Source organism: Balaenoptera borealis (genome assembly GCF_965194805.1).
Source record: "Balaenoptera borealis genome assembly, chromosome: 1".
Classification (NCBI taxonomy): domain Eukaryota; kingdom Metazoa; phylum Chordata; class Mammalia; order Artiodactyla; family Balaenopteridae; genus Balaenoptera; species Balaenoptera borealis.
Window position 1 is genome coordinate 58,587,455 of NC_138860.1, and position 19,775 is coordinate 58,607,229.

The 19,775-nt window shown below is 39.2% G+C and overlaps 1 protein-coding gene across 6 annotated transcripts in view; it reads right to left on the reverse strand.

The window, feature by feature from the left end:
• The window catches only part of DNM3 (dynamin 3), a 576,662-nt gene that overhangs the window by 364,368 nt on the left and 192,519 nt on the right, over positions 1-19,775 (reverse strand). For all 6 annotated transcript variants that reach the window (XM_082382854.1, XM_082382856.1, XM_082382851.1 and 3 more), the window contains exons 5-6: positions 7,840-7,938; positions 7,102-7,262 (exon numbers count right to left, since the gene is read on the reverse strand). In XM_082382854.1, the coding sequence (XP_082238980.1) occupies positions 7,102-7,262; positions 7,840-7,938 (260 nt within the window). The remainder of the gene's footprint in view (positions 1-7,101; positions 7,263-7,839; positions 7,939-19,775) is intronic.

Below are 19,775 nucleotides of genomic sequence, written 5' to 3' on the forward strand. Positions count from 1 at the left end.
CCTCTCCAGCATTTATTGTTTGTAGATTTTTTGATGATGGCCATTCTCACTGGTGTGAGATGATATCTCCTTGTAGTTTTGATTTGCATTTCTCTAATGATTAATGATGTTGAGCATTCTTTCATGTGTCTGTTGGCAATCTGTATATCTTCTTTGGAGAAATGTCTATTAAGGTCTTCTGCCCTTTTTTGGAATGGGTTGTTTGTTTGTTTGTTTGTTTTTGATATTGACCTGCATGAGCTGCTTGTAAATTCTGGAGATTAATCCTTTGTCAGTTGCTTCATTTGCAAATATTTTCTCCCATTCTGAGGGTTCTCTTTTCATCTTGTTTATGGTTTCCTTTGTGTGCAAAAGCTTTCAAGTTTCATTAGGTCCCATTTGTTTATTTTTGTTTTTATTTCCATTTCTCTAGGAGGTGGGTCAAAAAGGATCTTGCTGTGATTTATGTCATACAGTGTTCTGCCTATGTTTTCCTCTAAGACTTTGATAGTGTCTGGCCTTACATTTAGGTCTTTAATCCAATTTGAGTTTTTTTGTGTGTATGGTGTTAGGGAGTGTTCTAATTTCATTCTTTTACATGTAGCTATCCAGTTTTCCCAGCACCACTTATTGAAGTGGCTGTCTTTTCTCCACTGTACATTCTTGCCTCTTTTATCAAAGATAAGGTGACCATATGTGCGTGGGTTTATCTCTGGGCTTTACTATCCTGTTCCATTGACCTATGTTTCTGTTTTTGTGCCAGTACCATACTGTCTTGATTACTGTAGCTTTGTAGTATAGTCTGAAGTCAGGGAGCCTGATTCCTCCAGCTCCGTTTTTCTTTCTCAAGATTCCTTTGGCTATTGGGGGTCTTTTGTGTTTCCATACAAATTGTGACATTTTTTGTTCTAGTTCTGTGAAAAATGCCAGTGGTAGTTTGATAGGGATTGCATTGAATCTGTAGATTGCTTTGAGTAGTACAGTCATTTGCACAATGTTGATTCTTCCAATCCAAGAACATGGTATATCTCTCCATCTATTTTATCATCTTTAATTTCTTTCAACAGTGTCTTATAATTTTCTGCATACGGGTCTTTTGTCTCCTTAGGAGGTTTATTCCTAGATATTTTATTCTTTTTGTTGCAATGGTAAATGGGAGTGTTTTCTTAATTTCACTTTCAGATTTTTCAGCATTAGTGTATAGCAATGCAAGAGATTTCTGTGCATTAATTTTGTATCCTGCTACTTTACCAAATTCATTGATTAGCTCTAGTAGTTTTCTGGTAGCATCTTTAGGATCCTCTATGTGTAGCATCATGTCATCTGCAAACAGTGACAGCTTTACTTCCTTTTTTCCCATTTGGATTCCTTATATTACTTTTTCTTCTCTGATTGCTGTGGGTAAAACTTCCAAAACTATGTTGAATAATAGTGGTGAGAGTGGGCAACCTTGTCTTGTTCCTGATCTTAGTGGAAATGGTTTCAGTTTTGCACCATTGAGGACGATGTTGGCTGTGGGTTTGTCATATATGGCGTTTATTATGTTGAGGTGAGTTCCCTCTATGCCTACTTTCTGGAGGGTTTTTATCATAAATGGGTGTTGAATTCTGTCAAAAGCTTTCTCTGCATCTATTGAGATGATCATATGGTTTTTCTCCTTCAATTTGTTAATATGGTTTATCACATTGATTGATTTGCGTACATTGAAGAATCCTTGTATTACTGGGATAAACCCCACTTGATCATGGTGTATGATCCTTTTAGTGTGCTGCTGGATTCCGTTTGCTAGTATTTTGTTGAGGATTTTTGCATCTATCTTCATTAGTGATATTGGCCTATAGTTTTCTTTCTTTGTGACATCTTTGTCTGGTTTTGGTATCAGGGTGATGGTGGCCTCGTAGAATGAGTTTGGGAGTGTTTCTCCCCCTGCTTTATTTTGGAAGAGTTTGAGAAGGATAGGTGTTAGCTCTTCTCTAAATGATTGATAGAATTTCCCTGTCAAGCCATCTGGTCCTGGGCTTTTGTTTGTAGGAAGATTTTTAATCACAGTTTCAATTTCAGTGCTTGTGATTGGTCTGTTCATGTTTTCTATTTCTTCCTTTTTCAGTCTCGGAAGGTAGTGCATTTCTAAGAATTTGTCCATTTCTTCCAGGTTGTCCATTTTATTGGCATAGAGTTGCCTGTAGTAATCTCTCAGTATCTTTTGTATTTCTGCAGTGTCAGTTGTTACTTCTTTTTCATTTCTAATTCTATCGATTTGAGTCTTCTCCCTTTTTTTCTTCATGAGTCTGGCTAATGGTTTATCAATCTGGTTTATCTTCTCAAAGAACCAGCCTTTAGTTTTATTGATCTTTGCTATCATTTCCTTCATTTCTTTTTCATTTATTTCTGATCTGATCTTTATGATTTCTTTCCTCTGCTAACTTTGGGGCTTTTTTGTTCTTCTTTCTCTAATTGCTTTAGGTGTAAGGTTAGGTTGTTTATTTGAGATGTTTCTTGTTTCTTGAGGTAGAAATGTATTGCTAACAACTTCCCTCTTAGAACTGCTTTTGCTGCATCCCATAGGTTTTGGATCATCGTGTTTTCATTGTCATTTGTGTCTAGGTATTTTTTGATTTCCTCTGATTTCTTCAGTGATCTCTTGGTTATTAAGTAGTGTATTGTTTAGCCTCCATGTGTTTGTATTTTTTACAGATTTTTTCCTTTAATTGATGTCTAGTCTCACAGTGTTGTGGTTGGAAAAGATACTTGATATGATTTCAATTTTCTTAAATTTACCAAGGCTTGATTTGTGACCCAAGATATGGTCTCTCCTGGAGAATGTTCCATGAGCACTTGAGAAGAATGCGTATTCTGTTGTTTTTTGGATGGAATGTCCTATAAATATCAATTAAGTCCATCTTGTTTAATGTATCATTTAAAGCTTGTGTTTCCTTATTTATTTTCATTTTGGATGATCTGTCTGTTGGTGAAAGTGTGGTGTTAAAGTCCCCTAGTATTATTTTGTGTTACTGTTGATTTCCCCTTTTATGGCTGTTAGCATTTGCCTTATGTATTGAGGTGCTCCTATGTTGGGTGCATAAATATTTACAATTGTTATATCTTCTTCTTGGATTGATCCCTTGATCATTATGTAGTGACCTTCTTTGTCTCTTGTAATAATCTTTGTTTTAAGGTCTATTTTGTCTGATATGAGAATTGCTACTCCAGCTTTCTTTTGATTTCCATTTGCATGCAATATCTTTTTCCATCCCCTCACTTTCAGTCTGTATGTGTCCCTAGGTCTGAGGTGGGTCTCTTGTAGACAGCATATATACGGGTCTTGTTTTTGTATCCATTTAGCCTGTCTATGTCTTTTGGTTGGAGTATTTAATCCATTTACATTTAAGGTAGTTATCGATATGTATGTTCCTATTACCATATTCTTAATTGTTTTGGGTTTGTTATTGTAAGTCTTTTCCTTCTCTTGTGTTTCCTGCCTAGAGAAGTTCCTTTAGCATTTGTTGTAAAGCTGGTTTGGTGGTGCTGAATTCTCTTAGCTTTGCTTGTCTGTAAAGTTTTAATTTCTCCATCAAATCTGAATGAGATCCTTGTTGGGTAGAGTAATCTTGGTTGTAGGTTTTTCTCCTTCATCACTTTAAATATGTCCTGCCACTCCCTTCTGGCTTGCAGTGTTTCTGCTGAAAGATCAGCTGTTAACCTTATGGGGATTCCCTTGTGTGTTATTTGTTGTTTTTCCCTCACTGCTTTTAATATTTTTTCTTTGTATTTAATTTTTGATAGTTTGATTAATATGTGTCTTGGCGTGTTTCTCCTTGGATTTAGCCTGTATGGGATTCTCTGTGCTTCCTGGACTCGATTAACTATTTCCTTTCCCATATTAGGGAAGTTTTCAACTATAATCTTCAAATATTTTCCCAGTTCCTTTCTTTTTCTCTTCTTTTTCTGGGACCCCTATAATTCGAATATTGGTGCATTTAATGTTGTCCCAGAGGTGTCTGAGACTGTCCTCATTTCTTTTCATTCTTTTTTCTTTATTCTGCTCTGCAGTAGTTATTTCCACTATTTTATCTTCCTGGTCACTTATCCGTTCTTCTGCTCAGTTATTCAGCTATTAATTCCTTCTAGAGAATTTTTAATTTCATTTATTGTGTTGTTCATCACTGTTTGTTTGCTCTTTAGTTCTTTAAGGTCTTTGTTAAACGTTTCTTGTATTTTCTCCATTCTATTTCCAAGATTTTGGATCATCTTTACTACCATTATTCTGAATTCTTTTTCAGGTAAACTGCCTATTTCCTCTTCATTTGTTAGGTCTGGTGGGTTTTTGCCTTGCTCCTTCATCCGCTGTGTGTTTTTCTGTCGTCTCATTTTGCTTATCTTACTGTGTTTGGGGTCTCCTTTTCACAGGCTGCAGGTTCGTAGTTCCCATTGTATTTGGTGTCTGTCCCCAGTGGCTAAGGTTGGTTCAGTGTGTTCTGTAAGCTTCCTGTTGGAGGGGAGTAGTGCCTGTGTTCTGGTGGATGAGCCTGGATCTTGTCTTTCTGGTGGGCAGGTCCACGTCTGGTGGTGTGTTTTGGGGTGTGTGTGGCCTTATTATGATTTTAGGCAGCCTCTCTACTAATGGATGGGGTTGTGTTCCTGTATTGCTAGTTGTTTGGCATAGGGTGTCCAGCACTGTAGCTTGCTGGTCATTGAGTGGAGCTGGGTCTTGGCATTGCGATGGAGATCTCTGGGAGATTTTCCCCGTTTGATATTACGTGGAGTTGGGAGGTCTCTTGTGGACCAATGTCCTGAACTTGGCTCTCCCACCCCAGAGGCACAGCCCTGACACCTGGCTGGAGCGCCAAGAGCCTGTCAACCACACGGCTCAGAATAAAAGGGAGGAAAAAAAGAAAGAAAGAAAGAAGAAGATAAAATAAAATAAAATAAAGGTATTAAAATAAAAAATAATTATTAAAAAAAATTTTTAAGTAATAATAAAAAAGAAAAAGAAAGAAAGAAAGAAGAGAGCAACCAAACCAAAAAACAAATCCACCAATGATAACAAGTGCTAAAAACTATACTAAAAAAAAAACACACAAAATAAACGGACAGACAGAACCCTAGGATAAATGGTAAAAGCAAAGCTATACAGACAAAATCACACACAGAAGCATACACATACACACTCCCAAAAAGAGAAAAAGGGAAAAAAAATATAAATATCGTTGCTCCCAAACTCCACTTCCTCAGTTTGGGATGACTTGTTGCCTATTCAGGTATTCCACAGATGCAGAGTACATCAAGTTGATTGTGGAGATTTAATCCGCTGCTCCTGAGGCTGCTGGGAAAAATTTCCCTTTCTCTTCTTTTTCGCACAGATCTTGGGGTTCAGCGATGGATTTGGACCCGCCTCTGTGTGTAGGTCGCCTGAGGGCGTCTGTTCTTCACTCAAACAGGATGGGGTTAAAGTAGCAGCTGATTCGGGGGCTCTGGCTCACTCAGGCCGGGGGGGAGGCAGGGGTACGGATGTGGGGCAAGCCTGTGGCGGCAGAGGCCAGCGTGGCGTTGCACCAGCCTGAGGCGCGCTGTGCGTTCTCCGGGGGAAGTTGTCCCTGGATCACGGGACCCTGGCAGTGGCAGGCGGCACAGGCTCCCGGGAGGGGCAGTGTGGATAATGACCTGTGCTTGCACACAGGCTTCTTGGTGGTGGCAGCAGCAGCCTTAGCGTCTCATGCTCGTCTCTGGGGTCCGCGCTGATAGCCACGGCTCGCACCCCTCTCTGGAGCTCCTTTAAGCTGTGCTCTTAATCCCCTCTCCTCGCACACCAGGAAACAAAGAGGCAAGAAAAAGTCTCTTGCCTCTTCGGCAGGTCCAGACTTCTTCCCGGACTCCCTCCCGGCTAGCTGTGGTGCACTAGCCCCCTTCAGGCTGTGTTCACGCCACCAACCCCAGTCCGCTCCCTGGGATCCAACCTCCGAAGCCCGAGCCTCAGCTCCCAACCCCCGCCCGTCCCAGCGGGTGAGCAGACAAGCCTCTTGGGCTGCTGAGTGCTGGTCGGCACCGATCCTCTGTGCGGGAATCTCTCCGCTTTGCCCTCCGCACCCCTGTTGGTGCGCTCTCCTCCATGGCTCCAAAGCTTCCCCCCACCCCCCGCCACCTGCAATCTCCGCCCGCGAAGGGGCTTCCTAGTGTGTGGAAACCTTTTCTCCTTCACAGCTCCCTCCGACCGGTGCAGGTCCTGTCCCTATTCTTTTGTCTCTGTTTTTTCTTTTTTCTTTTGCCCTACCCAGGTATGTGGGGAGTTTCTTGCCTTTTGGGAGGCCTGAGGTCTTCTGCCAGCATTCAGTAGGTGTTCTGTAGGAGTTGTTCCACATGTAGATGTATTTCTGATGTGTTTGTGGGGAGGAAGGTGATCTCCACGTCTTACTCTTCCACTATCTTGAAGCTCCCCTCCAGAGTGCTTCTTGTGAGAAAAGCTGCTCACTGAGTCAATGTGATCAAAACTTGGGGTGGGAGCTCTACACTCAATGACAATGACACTTAACTCTACTAAGGGCAGGAAAATATGTGGCCAAGCCTGCTGAATTTTTATGCAAGAAATGTGTACGTGCGTGGGATGAGGGGAGGCAGAGGGCCTAATTCTATCTGTCACAGGGAAAGGGATTCTCTGGAAAAGCTTCTTAGAGGAATGTAGATCAATAATTGCTTATGTATTTTCAAGATTGTAAATTAAGGAACAAATCAATCCTAAACAAAACCATACAGAAAATTTAACCTAACCATCACAGACTGATATTTCAAAAACAGATGCCAAGAGACTGACTTTTCAGAGATATACAAGTTTAACTCCTTAAGATAACTATATATTATGAGCAAACATGTGCTAAAATGTATTCCCCTGCTCACTGTTCCAAATAAATATGTATTTCTGCTTTGTGTGCTATTTTTTCAATAATATTAAGGTGGAGTCTGGTCACTTAGAATGGTAACAGTCTGGATCCAAGTATTCATCTTTTTAATTTCTATCATTATGCTAAATGTCTTAGTTTAGAAAAAGAGTATAAAAGTAAGAAATATGGATTCCAATAGTCATTTACATATTTTATCATTGTTCTTTTTGCTTGAAGAAAACATCTTTACCTGATTAAGGACCTTCTGAAGGTGTGGGGTCCCCATCCGATCAGCAATATGTCTGTAAGCCGGGTGTGAGAGAAAAAATTTCCTTTCTGCCAACGTGGCAGCCTTTATATCCTTCTTCCCATCTATGTCCTTCTGGCTCCTGTTTACCACCCCCACGTAACCTAAAACAAAACACACACCTATGGAGTTGGGACACCTTTGATTTATTCTGGGGAAATTTTAAAGCTTTGAAGAGGCTGAATAAGAAAAACAAAATTATTTCAGGGCCTGAAGAATAGATCTCTTTACAAAACTCAGTTTGAGATATCAGTATTTAACAACGGCTGGATGATTTGGCTAATGTTGATTTTTTTAGCATTAACAAAATAATGTCCTTTGTCCTTAAAAGATCTGTGCATTTAAATAGAGTAAATCTCTAAGCAGTTTTGTCATATAGCAGGCAAGTAAATAATTCAGACTTAAACAGTATACATGTATGCAGTCTAGGATGGATATTTATACCCTCCCTTCAAACATCTTCCTTTTCCCGTTTTCTTATTATTTGAAGGAATACTTCTCCCTTTGGATAATTTTTAATACATCATTTGGGAACACCATGCCATTCCGTAAAATGTTTAACTAATCATCAATCCATTCCTCACAACTGTGGAGGCACTAAAATCCAGCTTCCCATTGTTTTCCCAGTTGTTTCTCTGCCACATCATCAAAGGAAGTCCTGTACAGGACTCAGTACATTACCCCTGCGAAGCGGCAGCAGCTTATTCTCTAGGACATCCCTGGCATCCGTTCCCTCATCCATAAGATCCAGTTTGGTGATGACTCCAATGGTTCTTAGACCTGCATCACAAACAAACCCCACATTACACAATTTGCAGAATACTAACAAGTTTCAGAGACATATATGTCTCAATGTTAATTGCAAAGCACTCATATCCTGGTTCTTTCCCTGTTCCTCTCCATCTTACTTTGTTTTCTAATCCACTACTACCCCAGTCTGGTGAATGTCAACGGGTTGAGGCAGAGAGTTGCAAACCACCCATCCATAAGATAACTCTTGATTCAGGAGAGAAAAAAACAAATAGCTGCTTCACCAAAGTACTTTTAAATGTATGAGTTTATTTTTGTACTCTGCATACATGGAAATGATACATTTAAATTTTCCTCCCAGGGATTGCACACAATATGGATGTTTTAATTTTTTATGTATCACATTATTAAAAACAAAAAAATACGCTACACATGGACCAATGATATGGGTGTGTCATAAACCAGAGCTTATTATTGATCCATTTCTGAGTACCTGAGGTCAAAAACATAAAAAGAAGAAAACTACATATAGGATACCATCATCCCCCAAAATAAACTCACAGAAAAGGAAATATGACTTAATATAAAGAAGCCTGAAATAGGAATTCTGAGCCTTGGATTCTAGTCTCAAGGCAAGTCAATTAATTCTCTGGGTCTCAGCTCCCTCATCTGTAAAGTAAAGCATTGGAAATTATTTAATCTTAAAAAGTACTCTAACTACTAATTTTTTAAGATGAGGAAACTAAGGCAGAGAGAGATTAAATAACTTTCCCAAGGTCATATAAGAAGTGGATCTGGGCAGTTTTGTTCCAGAGTCCATGCTTTTAACCAATATACTGCTTATCGTGGTAAAAAAATAATTTTTTTTTTAATTTAAAAGGCTTAAACCAAGAAAGTCAAAGAAAATGGGAAAGGAATGCAGAAAATTTTTGAAACTGTAAATCTAGCTGTATGACTGCTAACCAACTTAACATATCAGAGAAAGAGGAAAACTGCATCCAAGAAAGCCAACAACAGGAGATGCCCAGAAACTAAATAATTTACATCACAGCATCTCAGTAAGATTCAAGACCTGGGGGACAGAAAGCTCTGAAAACTATGGAGAGTAGTGGTAGCAGCTGAAGCTGAAAATAGAAGTACTGGATGGAAGCAGTCAGATTTCCTTGGGTAACATAGCTAGGAGCTGCCCTGGTCCTTCCTGGCAGGACAGTGCAGGTTTACTCTCTGGAAAGATTGAACTAGAAAAAAAACTCTGAACTCACGGGCACCTGGCCCAGTTTGGATGGATCTGGTATTAAAAGAGGATGATTAAGTAAAATTCTACATAGAGAATGGCAGGGACCCCCTCCCCAGGCCAGTTCCTTAATTTGACTTCAAGAAAGAGATGGCTGGCAGACTTTAACCCCCCAAGCAAGAGACTGGAACAATGGTCTGGGGATACTAACCATTCCAAGAGAAAAACATATATATTGATATTCAAAAGAACAATAATTAAAATAGTCTAATAAATCATTCTGCTGTGAAGTCTATCATTCCATAATTCAAGAACACCTACACAGAACTCCAACCACCTGATAATATTTCACCTTTAAATATGAATGGACAGCCAAGGAGATTCAATAATATGAGACCAAAACAAATAAACATTATAAAGCTGAACTTAAAGAAAACAAAGATAATGCAAAATACAGAAGAAAACTATTACTTGTATTAATATCCTCAGACAGAAAGGAGAGCTCATAGCATTCATGGGACAAAAATAGAATGCCATAAAAGGAAATTTTTGAACAAACAAAAAGAATTTTCAATAATTAAAAATATGAGAGCAGAAATAATAATGTTGGAATACAAAGTTAGGAAGCCCTCCAGAAAACAAAAGAAAAAGAAGTAAATAATTGGAAAGGAAAAACTTTTTTAAAACTAGAGAAATGATTCGGAAGATACAACATCTGAATGATTGGCATTCCAATAAGAGAGAGAATGACAAACAGAAACAGTTGGGGATGTGGGGACATACTATTCAATAAGATGTCCTATAAGTGAAAGACGAATTTAGGGATTGAATGAACCCATCAAGTGCCCAACACAATATGAAAAACATACACACACATACACACACACAATATGGCATATAAGTATAAGATTTCATAATACTGGGAACAAATAAAATATCCTAAAGAGCTCCCGTAGAAGTTAAAAAACAGCTATTAAAAAAAAAAAGTTTTAAGAATCATTACAGCATCAATCTTCCCAGCAGCAAACTGGAAACTAAAAACCCGCAGAGCAATGTTTTCAAAATTCTGAGAGAAAGATAATTTCTAGACTAGAATTCTAAACTACCAATAAATATGACAGTAGGAAAAGATATTTTCAGACATGCAAAATCTCAAAATATTTTACCTCCCTTTCTCCTTTTTTTTTTGTTGGGGGGGGAGGGACAATTACTAAAAGATGTGTTCCATCAAACATGGGAACAAACTAACAAAGACGTAGACAGGAAATCCAGGAAGCAGGGAATCCAATCTAACCAGAAAAAGAAGGGAATTTTTAGGATGGTGTAGATCCCAGTTTAAGGCCAGGAGAGCAGTCAGTATCTCTTAGAATAAGAGGACAAAGATTACTGAAGAGATATCTTCCCCCACCAAGAAAATAAAATGAAAGTGATAGGATACTTAAAGCCTAATGCTTTTGAAGGTATTAAGAGATTTAGACTTCTGTAGGAGAGGCTGGGAATGCACTGGTGATAGATATGTAGACTATGCAAACAAACAAAAAAAGAGACAACTATCAACCTCAAAGACAGCAGTATCACTCAAGTAAGGAAAGTTAATCACAATTTAACACATGGTTCAGTTGTCAATAATATTTTTAGAATCATAAATATTCATTTAGCAAAATATGATATAGTTATATTAGTAGAATTGGGGAGGTAAGTGTATATATGTGTGTGTAAGTATATGTGGGTATGGGAGACAGCCAAATCCTTAAATATGGAGGTAAATAACAAAAGAAAGTTAAAAGGGTTGAAAGTGGTAGTCTCTGGAAATCAGTAATCCAGAGTCAGGAGGAGTGGGCAAGGGACTAAAAGTTTTTATTAAAAGCCTTAGAGACTGGTTTTTCTGAAGTGATGTACATTTATAACATTAATAAAAATAAGAGTTAAATTTTAAAACTATTTTCTTTACTACTCCCTATTTCTGAAAAGGCAGAAAAGTCTATGCTTAGTGGTGTCCCAGAAATGGCCAATGGAATTATTTTCTTTTTCACTCTTAGTTATACAAGTAGGCAACTTAAATAATCAATGAATGCCTGCTGGCAGACTCAAGACCTACGCTATTAGATCTGAAAAAGACATTGCCTGAAGAGATTCAAAGGCAGCATGTTTTTAAAAGCATTTCACTGGAAATATAAAGACTCAGATAAAAATAATAATAGAGACCGTTTGTTGAGTCCTGATTATGTGCCAGACATAGACTTGAAACAACTCTGTGAGATAGGTACTATTATTTCTCAATTACACTTTCCTCAAAGTGAGACTTGGAAAGGAAAAATACACTTGCCCAAAGGCTTGCAGGCTGTAGGGTGTAGAAGGCAGGCAACCTAATTCCATTTTTAATCACTATATTTTTCTGCCTCTCAATTCTTAGCTAGATTCCACAAGTGATTAGCTGTGTTATTTGGCAAGTTATTTACATCATCTGGGCCTGTTTATCTACAGAACTAAAGGTTTAACTAGATGTCTCTTTCAAGTCCAGAATTCTGGGAAGAAGAACAACTTCCAGATTCAGAAGAGGTTATGTAGAGTAGTATGTAAAGTAAAAAGTAATGTAATAAAATTATTGCCCTCCAACTAAAAGGAAAATATAAAATAATACATTAAGAGCTAATAAATAATGTGTGATACTGTGTTTCAATTATGTTTCTCTTCAGTAAAGAATAGCCACAATGATGAGTACTGACAAGTCCTGACAAAGACCTAGAAAAAACATACAAGGCACTTCAAAAATCTGATTCTTATATATAGCATAGATCTAACAGCATTGAGTCAAGGATTGGACTGTTTGGATTCAAGTCCCATCGGTTTCCCTTGTTAGCTCCAAGACATTAGTTTCCTCATCAGGTGTAACCACGTCAAAAAGGTAATCATCACAGTTTACATTTGATGTCTGGGATAATTATTAACAGCATTCCCTTTAACTCTCGAATGACTTCAAACAGAAGAATAAGTTACATGTTCACTCTAACTCATCAATAAAATGAGGAAATAACAAACCTATGTTTTAAAATTACATAATAGGACTTCTGGTTTCTGGTCCACCATGTAAGGGGCTTGGAAGTTACCACTGTGTCCTAACAAGTGAACAACTGAAAAATTAACAACGCTTCTGAGATTCATCAGAGAAGTGAAGCCACAGAGCAAACCACTGTCCCCCAAATTTGGAAAGACAGATAGGTGAATACAAAGAATCACAACTTAGTGGAGCAGAAACACAAAAGCAGAAAACTCTGCGGGAACCAGGGCCTAGGCAGAAAAACCTAAACTGTAATTGATGAGTTGCTGGAAGCTCAGTGTGGGCAGTCTAAGAGTTAAAAACTCCAGGGGGACCCAGTCATAGAGGGTACCCATACTTTTGTGAGTTTTGCTTCTAGGAGCTCAACCAGGTTCTCACAGTGACTATCTGAGAAAAATCTCTCTGTGCTTTAGACAGGGGGAGAAAGAAACAACTTGATTTAAAAATGGGTGAAAGACCTGAACAGGTCTTCAGGTCCATTACAGTTGCAGTCAGGTCTGCAACTGCATTAAGGAGTTGCAAATTAAAACAACAGTAAGAAATCACTGCACACCTATTAGAATGGCCAAAATCCAAAACACTGACAATACCAAATGCAGGCAAGAATGGGGAGAATGTGAGCAACTCTCATTCACTGCTGGTGGGAATGTAAAATGGTACAGCCACTTTGGAAGATGGTTTGGGAGTTTCTTACAAAACTAAACATAATCTTACCATATGATTCAGTAATTGTACTCTTTCATATTTACCCAAAGGAGCTGAAAACATGCCCATACAAAAACTTGCATAGAGATGTTCATAGCAGCTTTACTTATAATTGCCAAACTTCAAAGCAACCAAGATGTCCATCAGTAGGTGAATGGATAAATGAACTGTGATACATCCAGACAATGGAATATTATTTAGTGCGAAAAAGAAATGAGCTATCAAACCATGAAAAAACATGGAGTAACCTTAAATTCATATTACTAAGTGAAAGAAGACAATCTGAAAAGGCTTTATGGTGTATGATTCCAACAATATGACATTCTGGAAAAGGTAAAACTATGGAGACAATAAAAAGATTAGTGGATGCCAGTGGTTAGGGGAGGCAGGAATGAAAAGGTGGGGCACAGAAGTTCTTAGGGCAGTGAAAACTATTCTGTATGATATTACAATGATGGATACATGTCATTATACATTTGTCCAAACCCATAGGGTGTACACCACCAAGAGTGAACCCTAATGTCAACTCTGAACTTTGAGCGTCAATGTAGGTTCATCAATTGTAACAAATGTACCAGTCTAGTGGGGGATATTAATAGTTGGAGAGGTTATGCATGTATGGGGACAGGACATATATGGAAACTGTACCTTCTACTCAGTTTTTCTGTGAATATGTAAAATTGCTCTAAAAACTAAAGTCTATGAATTAAAGACAATTAAATAACATAACACATGTAAAGTATTTGGTACATAAAAACCACTCAATAAATGAAAATTGTGATCTCACCAATTTTGTTTCTCACTACTACTTCCACTCTACTCCAGTCCTAAGCTCCTGTCACACTCAATAAGTTGTAGCTCTCCATGTGATCATGCATTCTTGCCTCTTCACCTTCACAATGCTATCCCTCTCAGTTTCAAATATCCTTCCCTCTCTTCTTTTTTTGGTTATTTCCTACTCATCCTTCAAAATACTTTATAGGCCTCTCCTGCAGGTCCTTAATCAGGCTCCCACAAGTTTAAGTTTGGAACCTTTTCTCTGTGACTTCAGAGCTCTCTGCATACACTGAAATCATAGTTCTTATATGACATTAGGAATCTGCTTATTTGTCTGTCTAAGCCATGATCTCTTCAAGAATAAGGACAACATCTAATCTACGTATTCCAAGCAATTCATATAGGTGCCAAACACAGAGTGGGAACTCAAATGTTTATTTATCAAATGAATAAATGAGTAAAAAGCATGTTTACTTTTCTTAGGTTTAGACAAGAATTGAAATACAAATTCCAAAAAAGAAATATGATACCATTCTACCATGTTACCTAGGTTTGTTGTCAATACAGTGATTTTCCTATAAGAACACTGCCATTTCTTCCATTTATATAGGCAACTGAATTGTAAGTAGTGTGTTGTTTCATCTAATTAAGAAATGGGACAAAACCAAGCCACGAACCACATTAGCAGTTGCCAGAAAGGTAATCTGGAACACTGTGTACACTGAAACGGCAGCAATGAAAAACAAAATCAATGAAGAATTAGTGTAAACATGTATACAGCAAAATTAAAAACAGACTTAGGAAATTAGATGTCCTTCAGCTAATGCATCTTTTTTGTTGTTGTTTTGGGCTTTGGTGGTATTTGAGTGGGGGGTGGTTTGAAGTAAATGCTGTTCTTTCTGTTTGGCAAAGATTATGGAATATTTTACTTCTGAAAGCAATCAGTGATGAATAGGAATAGTTTCATCTTTTTTTCCTATAAGTCTTCCATTAACATTATTTTCTTGTTACTTTCCAACAGTTCTGAATAACACAGTTCTCATTTTCAAAGTCATCCGGTAATATTACTGCATGTGGTACTAGGTAAAATATTAAGTAAATAATAGAAAACATAAAAATTACTGTTGCTATGGTAACAGAGATTATCTTGCTCACCGATTTATACCCAGAATCTAGTGCAGTGCTTGAAAGATTTAATATTTGTGGAAGGAAGGGAGAGGAGAAAGAGAGGGCAAAGGGAGACAGGATATAAGAAAGGGAAAGGAAAAAGAATTACTCCAAAGATAAGAAAATTTAGGTATAGAGTGGTTCTTTCACTGAGAATCTGTACTCCAAAATAGACTAAGGCATGAAGGAACAAAAGAAAAAGAATCCACATACAGTAGTTCCCACCCCCATCTGCAGTTTCACTTTCTATGATTTCATTTACCAGAGGTCAACTGTTGTCCAAAAATCTTAAATGAAAAATTCCAGAACTAAACACTTTATAAGTTTTAAATTGAGCACCATTCTGAGTAACGTGATGAAATCTCCCACCATCTTGCCCCATCACCCTGGATGTTAATCATCCCTTTGTCCAGCGTATCTACCCATTAGTTACCTAGTAGCCCTCTTGGTTATCAGATCGACTGTCACAGTATCTTAATGCTTGTGTTCAAGTAACCTTTATTTCACTTAATAATGACCCCAAAGCATAAGAGTAGTGATGAGGGCAATTTGGATATGCCAAAGAGAAGCTGTAAAGTGCTTCCTTTAATTGAAAAGGCACAAGTTCTCAACTTAATAAGGAAAGAAAAAAATCATAAGCTGAGGTTGCAAAGATCAATGGTAAAAATCAATCTTCTATTGAAACTGTGATGGAAAAAGAAATTCCTGTTAGTTTTCCTGTCACACCTCGAGTATGTATGTATAGGGAAAAAACATAGTATATATAGGGTTTAGTACTTTCCACGGTTTCAGGCATCTCCTGGGGGTCTTGGGACATATACCCCATGTATTAGGGGGACTCCTGTATACTTAAATCTCCCTGCTTTTTCTCCACCCAAATCCATTTTCTTCCTCTTCCTTGGCACACAGCTTAACTATATTTTCAAATCTCCCTTACAATTGAGTCACAATCTCCCTTATAATCTGCCTGTACTGAGTTCTAGCCAGTGGAAGTGGGTGAAGTGATATGTGCCACTTCTAGGCTTGGTCTGTATAACTTCCCACGTGTTCTCCTGCCAGCTCTTTCACCTTCCACTTGCTGGATCTAACCATAATAAGTCCTTAAGTCGCTATGGGTGACAAATATAAGTATCTGGGCATCTATGAATGATGTCATAGACAAGAAACACCACACTATCCCACACTACCCTGAAAATCAACTCAACATAGACATTTCTACTGTTTGCACCACTACATGTTTCAGTCTATTTATTACTGTATATCAGTACAAACAATGGTACTCTGAAGAAGAGAGCTGCCATAATGAAAACCTGGCTTAGCAAGATTGGGTAGTAAGGAAACAAGTATTGCAACATGGAAAGATGAAGATTCATGTTATACAGTAGCTGTGTATTTTGTAAACCTACCGCATGTGATAAGTTGTAAGGCAGACTAAGTGCCTACTGAAAGGAGAAGCTATTGAAAAGGGCCTGGATGTTAATTTGTCTTGATTGTTCCTTGCTGCTTAAAGCAAGGTATTTAAGAAAGAGATGAGTTCACAAAAGAAACTTATCATTTTGCAAGCAGAAATAGAAAGGATTAGAGAGAAGCTAGAAATCTGGGTCTTTTAATGGTTGAAAAAGCCAACTGTTCTTGTAACTCAAGTAAGAAAATAGACTGAAAAGGCTCTGAGCAGCGAACGTCCACTAAGAATTTCAGTTAAGCAAAGTAGCTCAGTAATTTCTCTTTCTAGATTAAAAGCATAATAGGGTTCAGACACACATTTCTGCTGTAAACTAGAAAACTGATAAAATATATAAAACAATTGTTTTCAGACATGAAATCATAGGTTGTACAGGACTATGATGCTTGAAAGAAGAGAAACAACAAAATAAGTCATACAATCATTCAATTACTACTTGGAGGCAATTTCTGGACAACAACGCAAGGAGGAAAAATCCAAAGAGATTCCAGCAGTCCTGCTTAGTCGAAGAGACATAGATTGGATTTCAAGGAGGCCAAGGCTGCTAGAATTTACAGGATCGTGTGCCAGATAAAAGGGAGCTATGAATAGAAAGAGGTCTACAAATGTGCATAGGGGTCTCCCCCAGTCTTTGAATGCATGCATGGCTAAGGTAAAAATCCACAAGGCTAGGCAAAAAACAACTTCCAGGGAGCGCTAAACCAAACAATTCCCAGAGCTCACGTAGGACTGGGAATCATTAAGTCCCACCAGCCAGAGGGGAGAAACCTGTTGAATTAAAGATACCAAAAGGATCGAACTTCAGTAAAGGTTACAGCAGACCCATCCTTTAAAAAAACATAAAAAGGCCCTCTCCACTATGTGAGAACACAGCAAGGCAGCCATCTGAACGCCAGGAAGAAAGCTTTTATCAGAAACCAACCCTGATGGCCCACTGACTGGGGACTTGCAGCCTCCAGAACTGACCCCTTCCAGGAGGCCACATTACAGTGGATCATCCTGTCTCCTTGGGTTCTCTTGGCTGTGACAGTTTCTCAGGCTTTCCTTGTTTTTCAAGCCCTTGACAGTTTGGAGCAGGACTGGTAAATAGCTAACTGGGGTGGAGTGGGTTGTACCTTCAAGATGGTGGAGGAGTAAGACATGGAGATCACCTTCCTGCCCACAAATACATCAAAAATACATCTACATGTGGAACAACTCCTACAGAACAACTACTGAATGCTGACAGAAGACCTCAGACCTCCTAAAAGGCAAGAAACTCCCCACGTACTTGGGTAAGGCAAAAGAAAAAAGGAGAAACAGAGACAAAAGAATAGGGACAAGACCTGCACCTCTGGGAGGGAGCTGTGAAGGAGGAAAAGTTTCCACACACTAGGAAGCCCCTTCACTGGCGGAGACAGGGAGTGGTGGGGGGGGGAGCTTCAGAGCCATGGAGGAGAGTGCAGCAACAGGGGTGCAGAGGGCAGGGCAGAGAGATTCCTGCACAGAGGATCGGTGCCGACCAGCACTCACCAGCCTGAGAGGTTTGTCTGCTCATCCACCGGAGCAGGTGGGGTCTGGGAGTTGAGGCTTGGGCTTGGGAGTTCAGATGGCAGGGAGAGGACTAAGGTTGGCTGTGTGAACACAGCCTGAAGGGGGCTAGTGCACCACAGCTGGCCAGGAGAGAGTCCTGGAAAAAGTCTGGAATTGCCTAAAAGTCAAGAGACCATTGTTTTGGGGTGTGCAAGGAGAGGGGATTCAGAGCACCACCTAAACGAACTCCAGAGACGGGCGCAAGTGGCAGCTACCAGGGCGGACACCAGAGACGGACATGAGATGCTAAGGCTGCTACTGCAGCCACCAAGAAGCCTGTGTGCAAGCACAGGTCACTATCCACACCTCCCCTCCCGGGATCCTGTGCAACCCGCCACTGCCAGGGTCCCATGATCCAGGGACAACTTCCCCGGGAGAACACACAGTGCGCCTCAGGTTGCTGCAATGTCACGCCCACCTCTGCCACCACAGGCTCGTCCCACATTCTGTACTCCTCCCTCCTCCCCTGGCCTGAGTGAGCCAGAGCCCCTGAATCAGCTGCTACTTTAACCTCATCCTGTCTGAGTGAAGAACAAATGCCCTCAGGCAACCTACACACAGAGGCGGGGCCAAATCCAAAGCTGAACCCCGGGAGCTGTGCGAACAAAGAAGAGAAAGGGAAATCTCCCCCAGCAGCCTCAGGAGCAGTGGATTAAATCTCCACAATCAAATTGATGTACCCTGTATCTCTGGAATACCTGAATAGACAATGAATCTTCCCAAAATTTAGGTGGTGGACTTTGGAAGCAACTGTAGACTTGGGGTTTGCTTTCTTCATCTAATTTGTTTCTGGTTTTATATTTATCTTAGTTTAATATTTAGAGTTTATTACCATTGATAGATTTGTTTATTGATTTGGTTGCTCTCTTCCTTTTTTTTTATATATAGATAAATATATTATTTTCCTTTTTCTCTTTTTGTGAGTGTGTATGTGTATGCTTCTTTGTGTGATTTTGTCTTTATAGCTGTGCTTTTACCATTTGTCCTAGGGTTCGGTCTCTCCATTTTTTTTTTTTTTTGTACAGTTTTTAGCACCTGTTATGATTGGTGGATTTGTTTTTTGGTTTGGTTGCTCTCTTCTTTCTTTCTTTCTTTTTTTATTAATTTTTTTAAATTATTAATAATATTATTAATTTTAATAACTTTTTAATTTTATATTTTCCTTTCTTTATTTCTTTTATTTTCACCCTTCTCTTCTGAGCCGTGTGGCTGACAGGGTCTTCGTGCCCCGGCTGGTGTCAGGCCTGAGCTTCTGAAGTAGGAGAGCTGAGCTCAGGACATTGGACCACCAGAGGCCTCCCAGACCCATGTAATATCAAACGGCAAAAGCTCTCCCAGAGGTCTCCATCTCAACGCTAAGACCCAGCTCCACTCAACGACCAGCAAGATACAGTGCTGGACACCCTATGCCAAACAACTAGCAAGAAAGGAACACAAGCCCACTCATTAGCAGAGAGGCTGCCTAAAATCATAATAAGGTCACAGGCACCCCAAAACACAAAACCAGAGGTTGTCCTGCCCACCAGAAAGACAATATCCAGTCTCATCCACCAGAACACAGGCACCAGTCCCCTCTACCAGGAAGCCTACATAACCCACTGAATTAACCTTACCCACTGGTGGCAGACACCAAAAACAATGGGAACTATGAACCTGCAGCCTGTGAAAAGGAGACCCCAAACACAGTAAGTTAAGCAAAATGAGAAGACAGAGAAACACACAGCAGATGAAGAAGCAAGGTAAAAACCCATCAGACCAAACAAATGAAGATGAAATAGGCAGTCTACATGAAAAAGAATTCACAGTAATGATAGTAAAGATGATCCAAAATCTTGGAAATAGAATGGAGAAAATATAAGAAACGTTTAACAAAGACCTAGAAGAACTAAAGA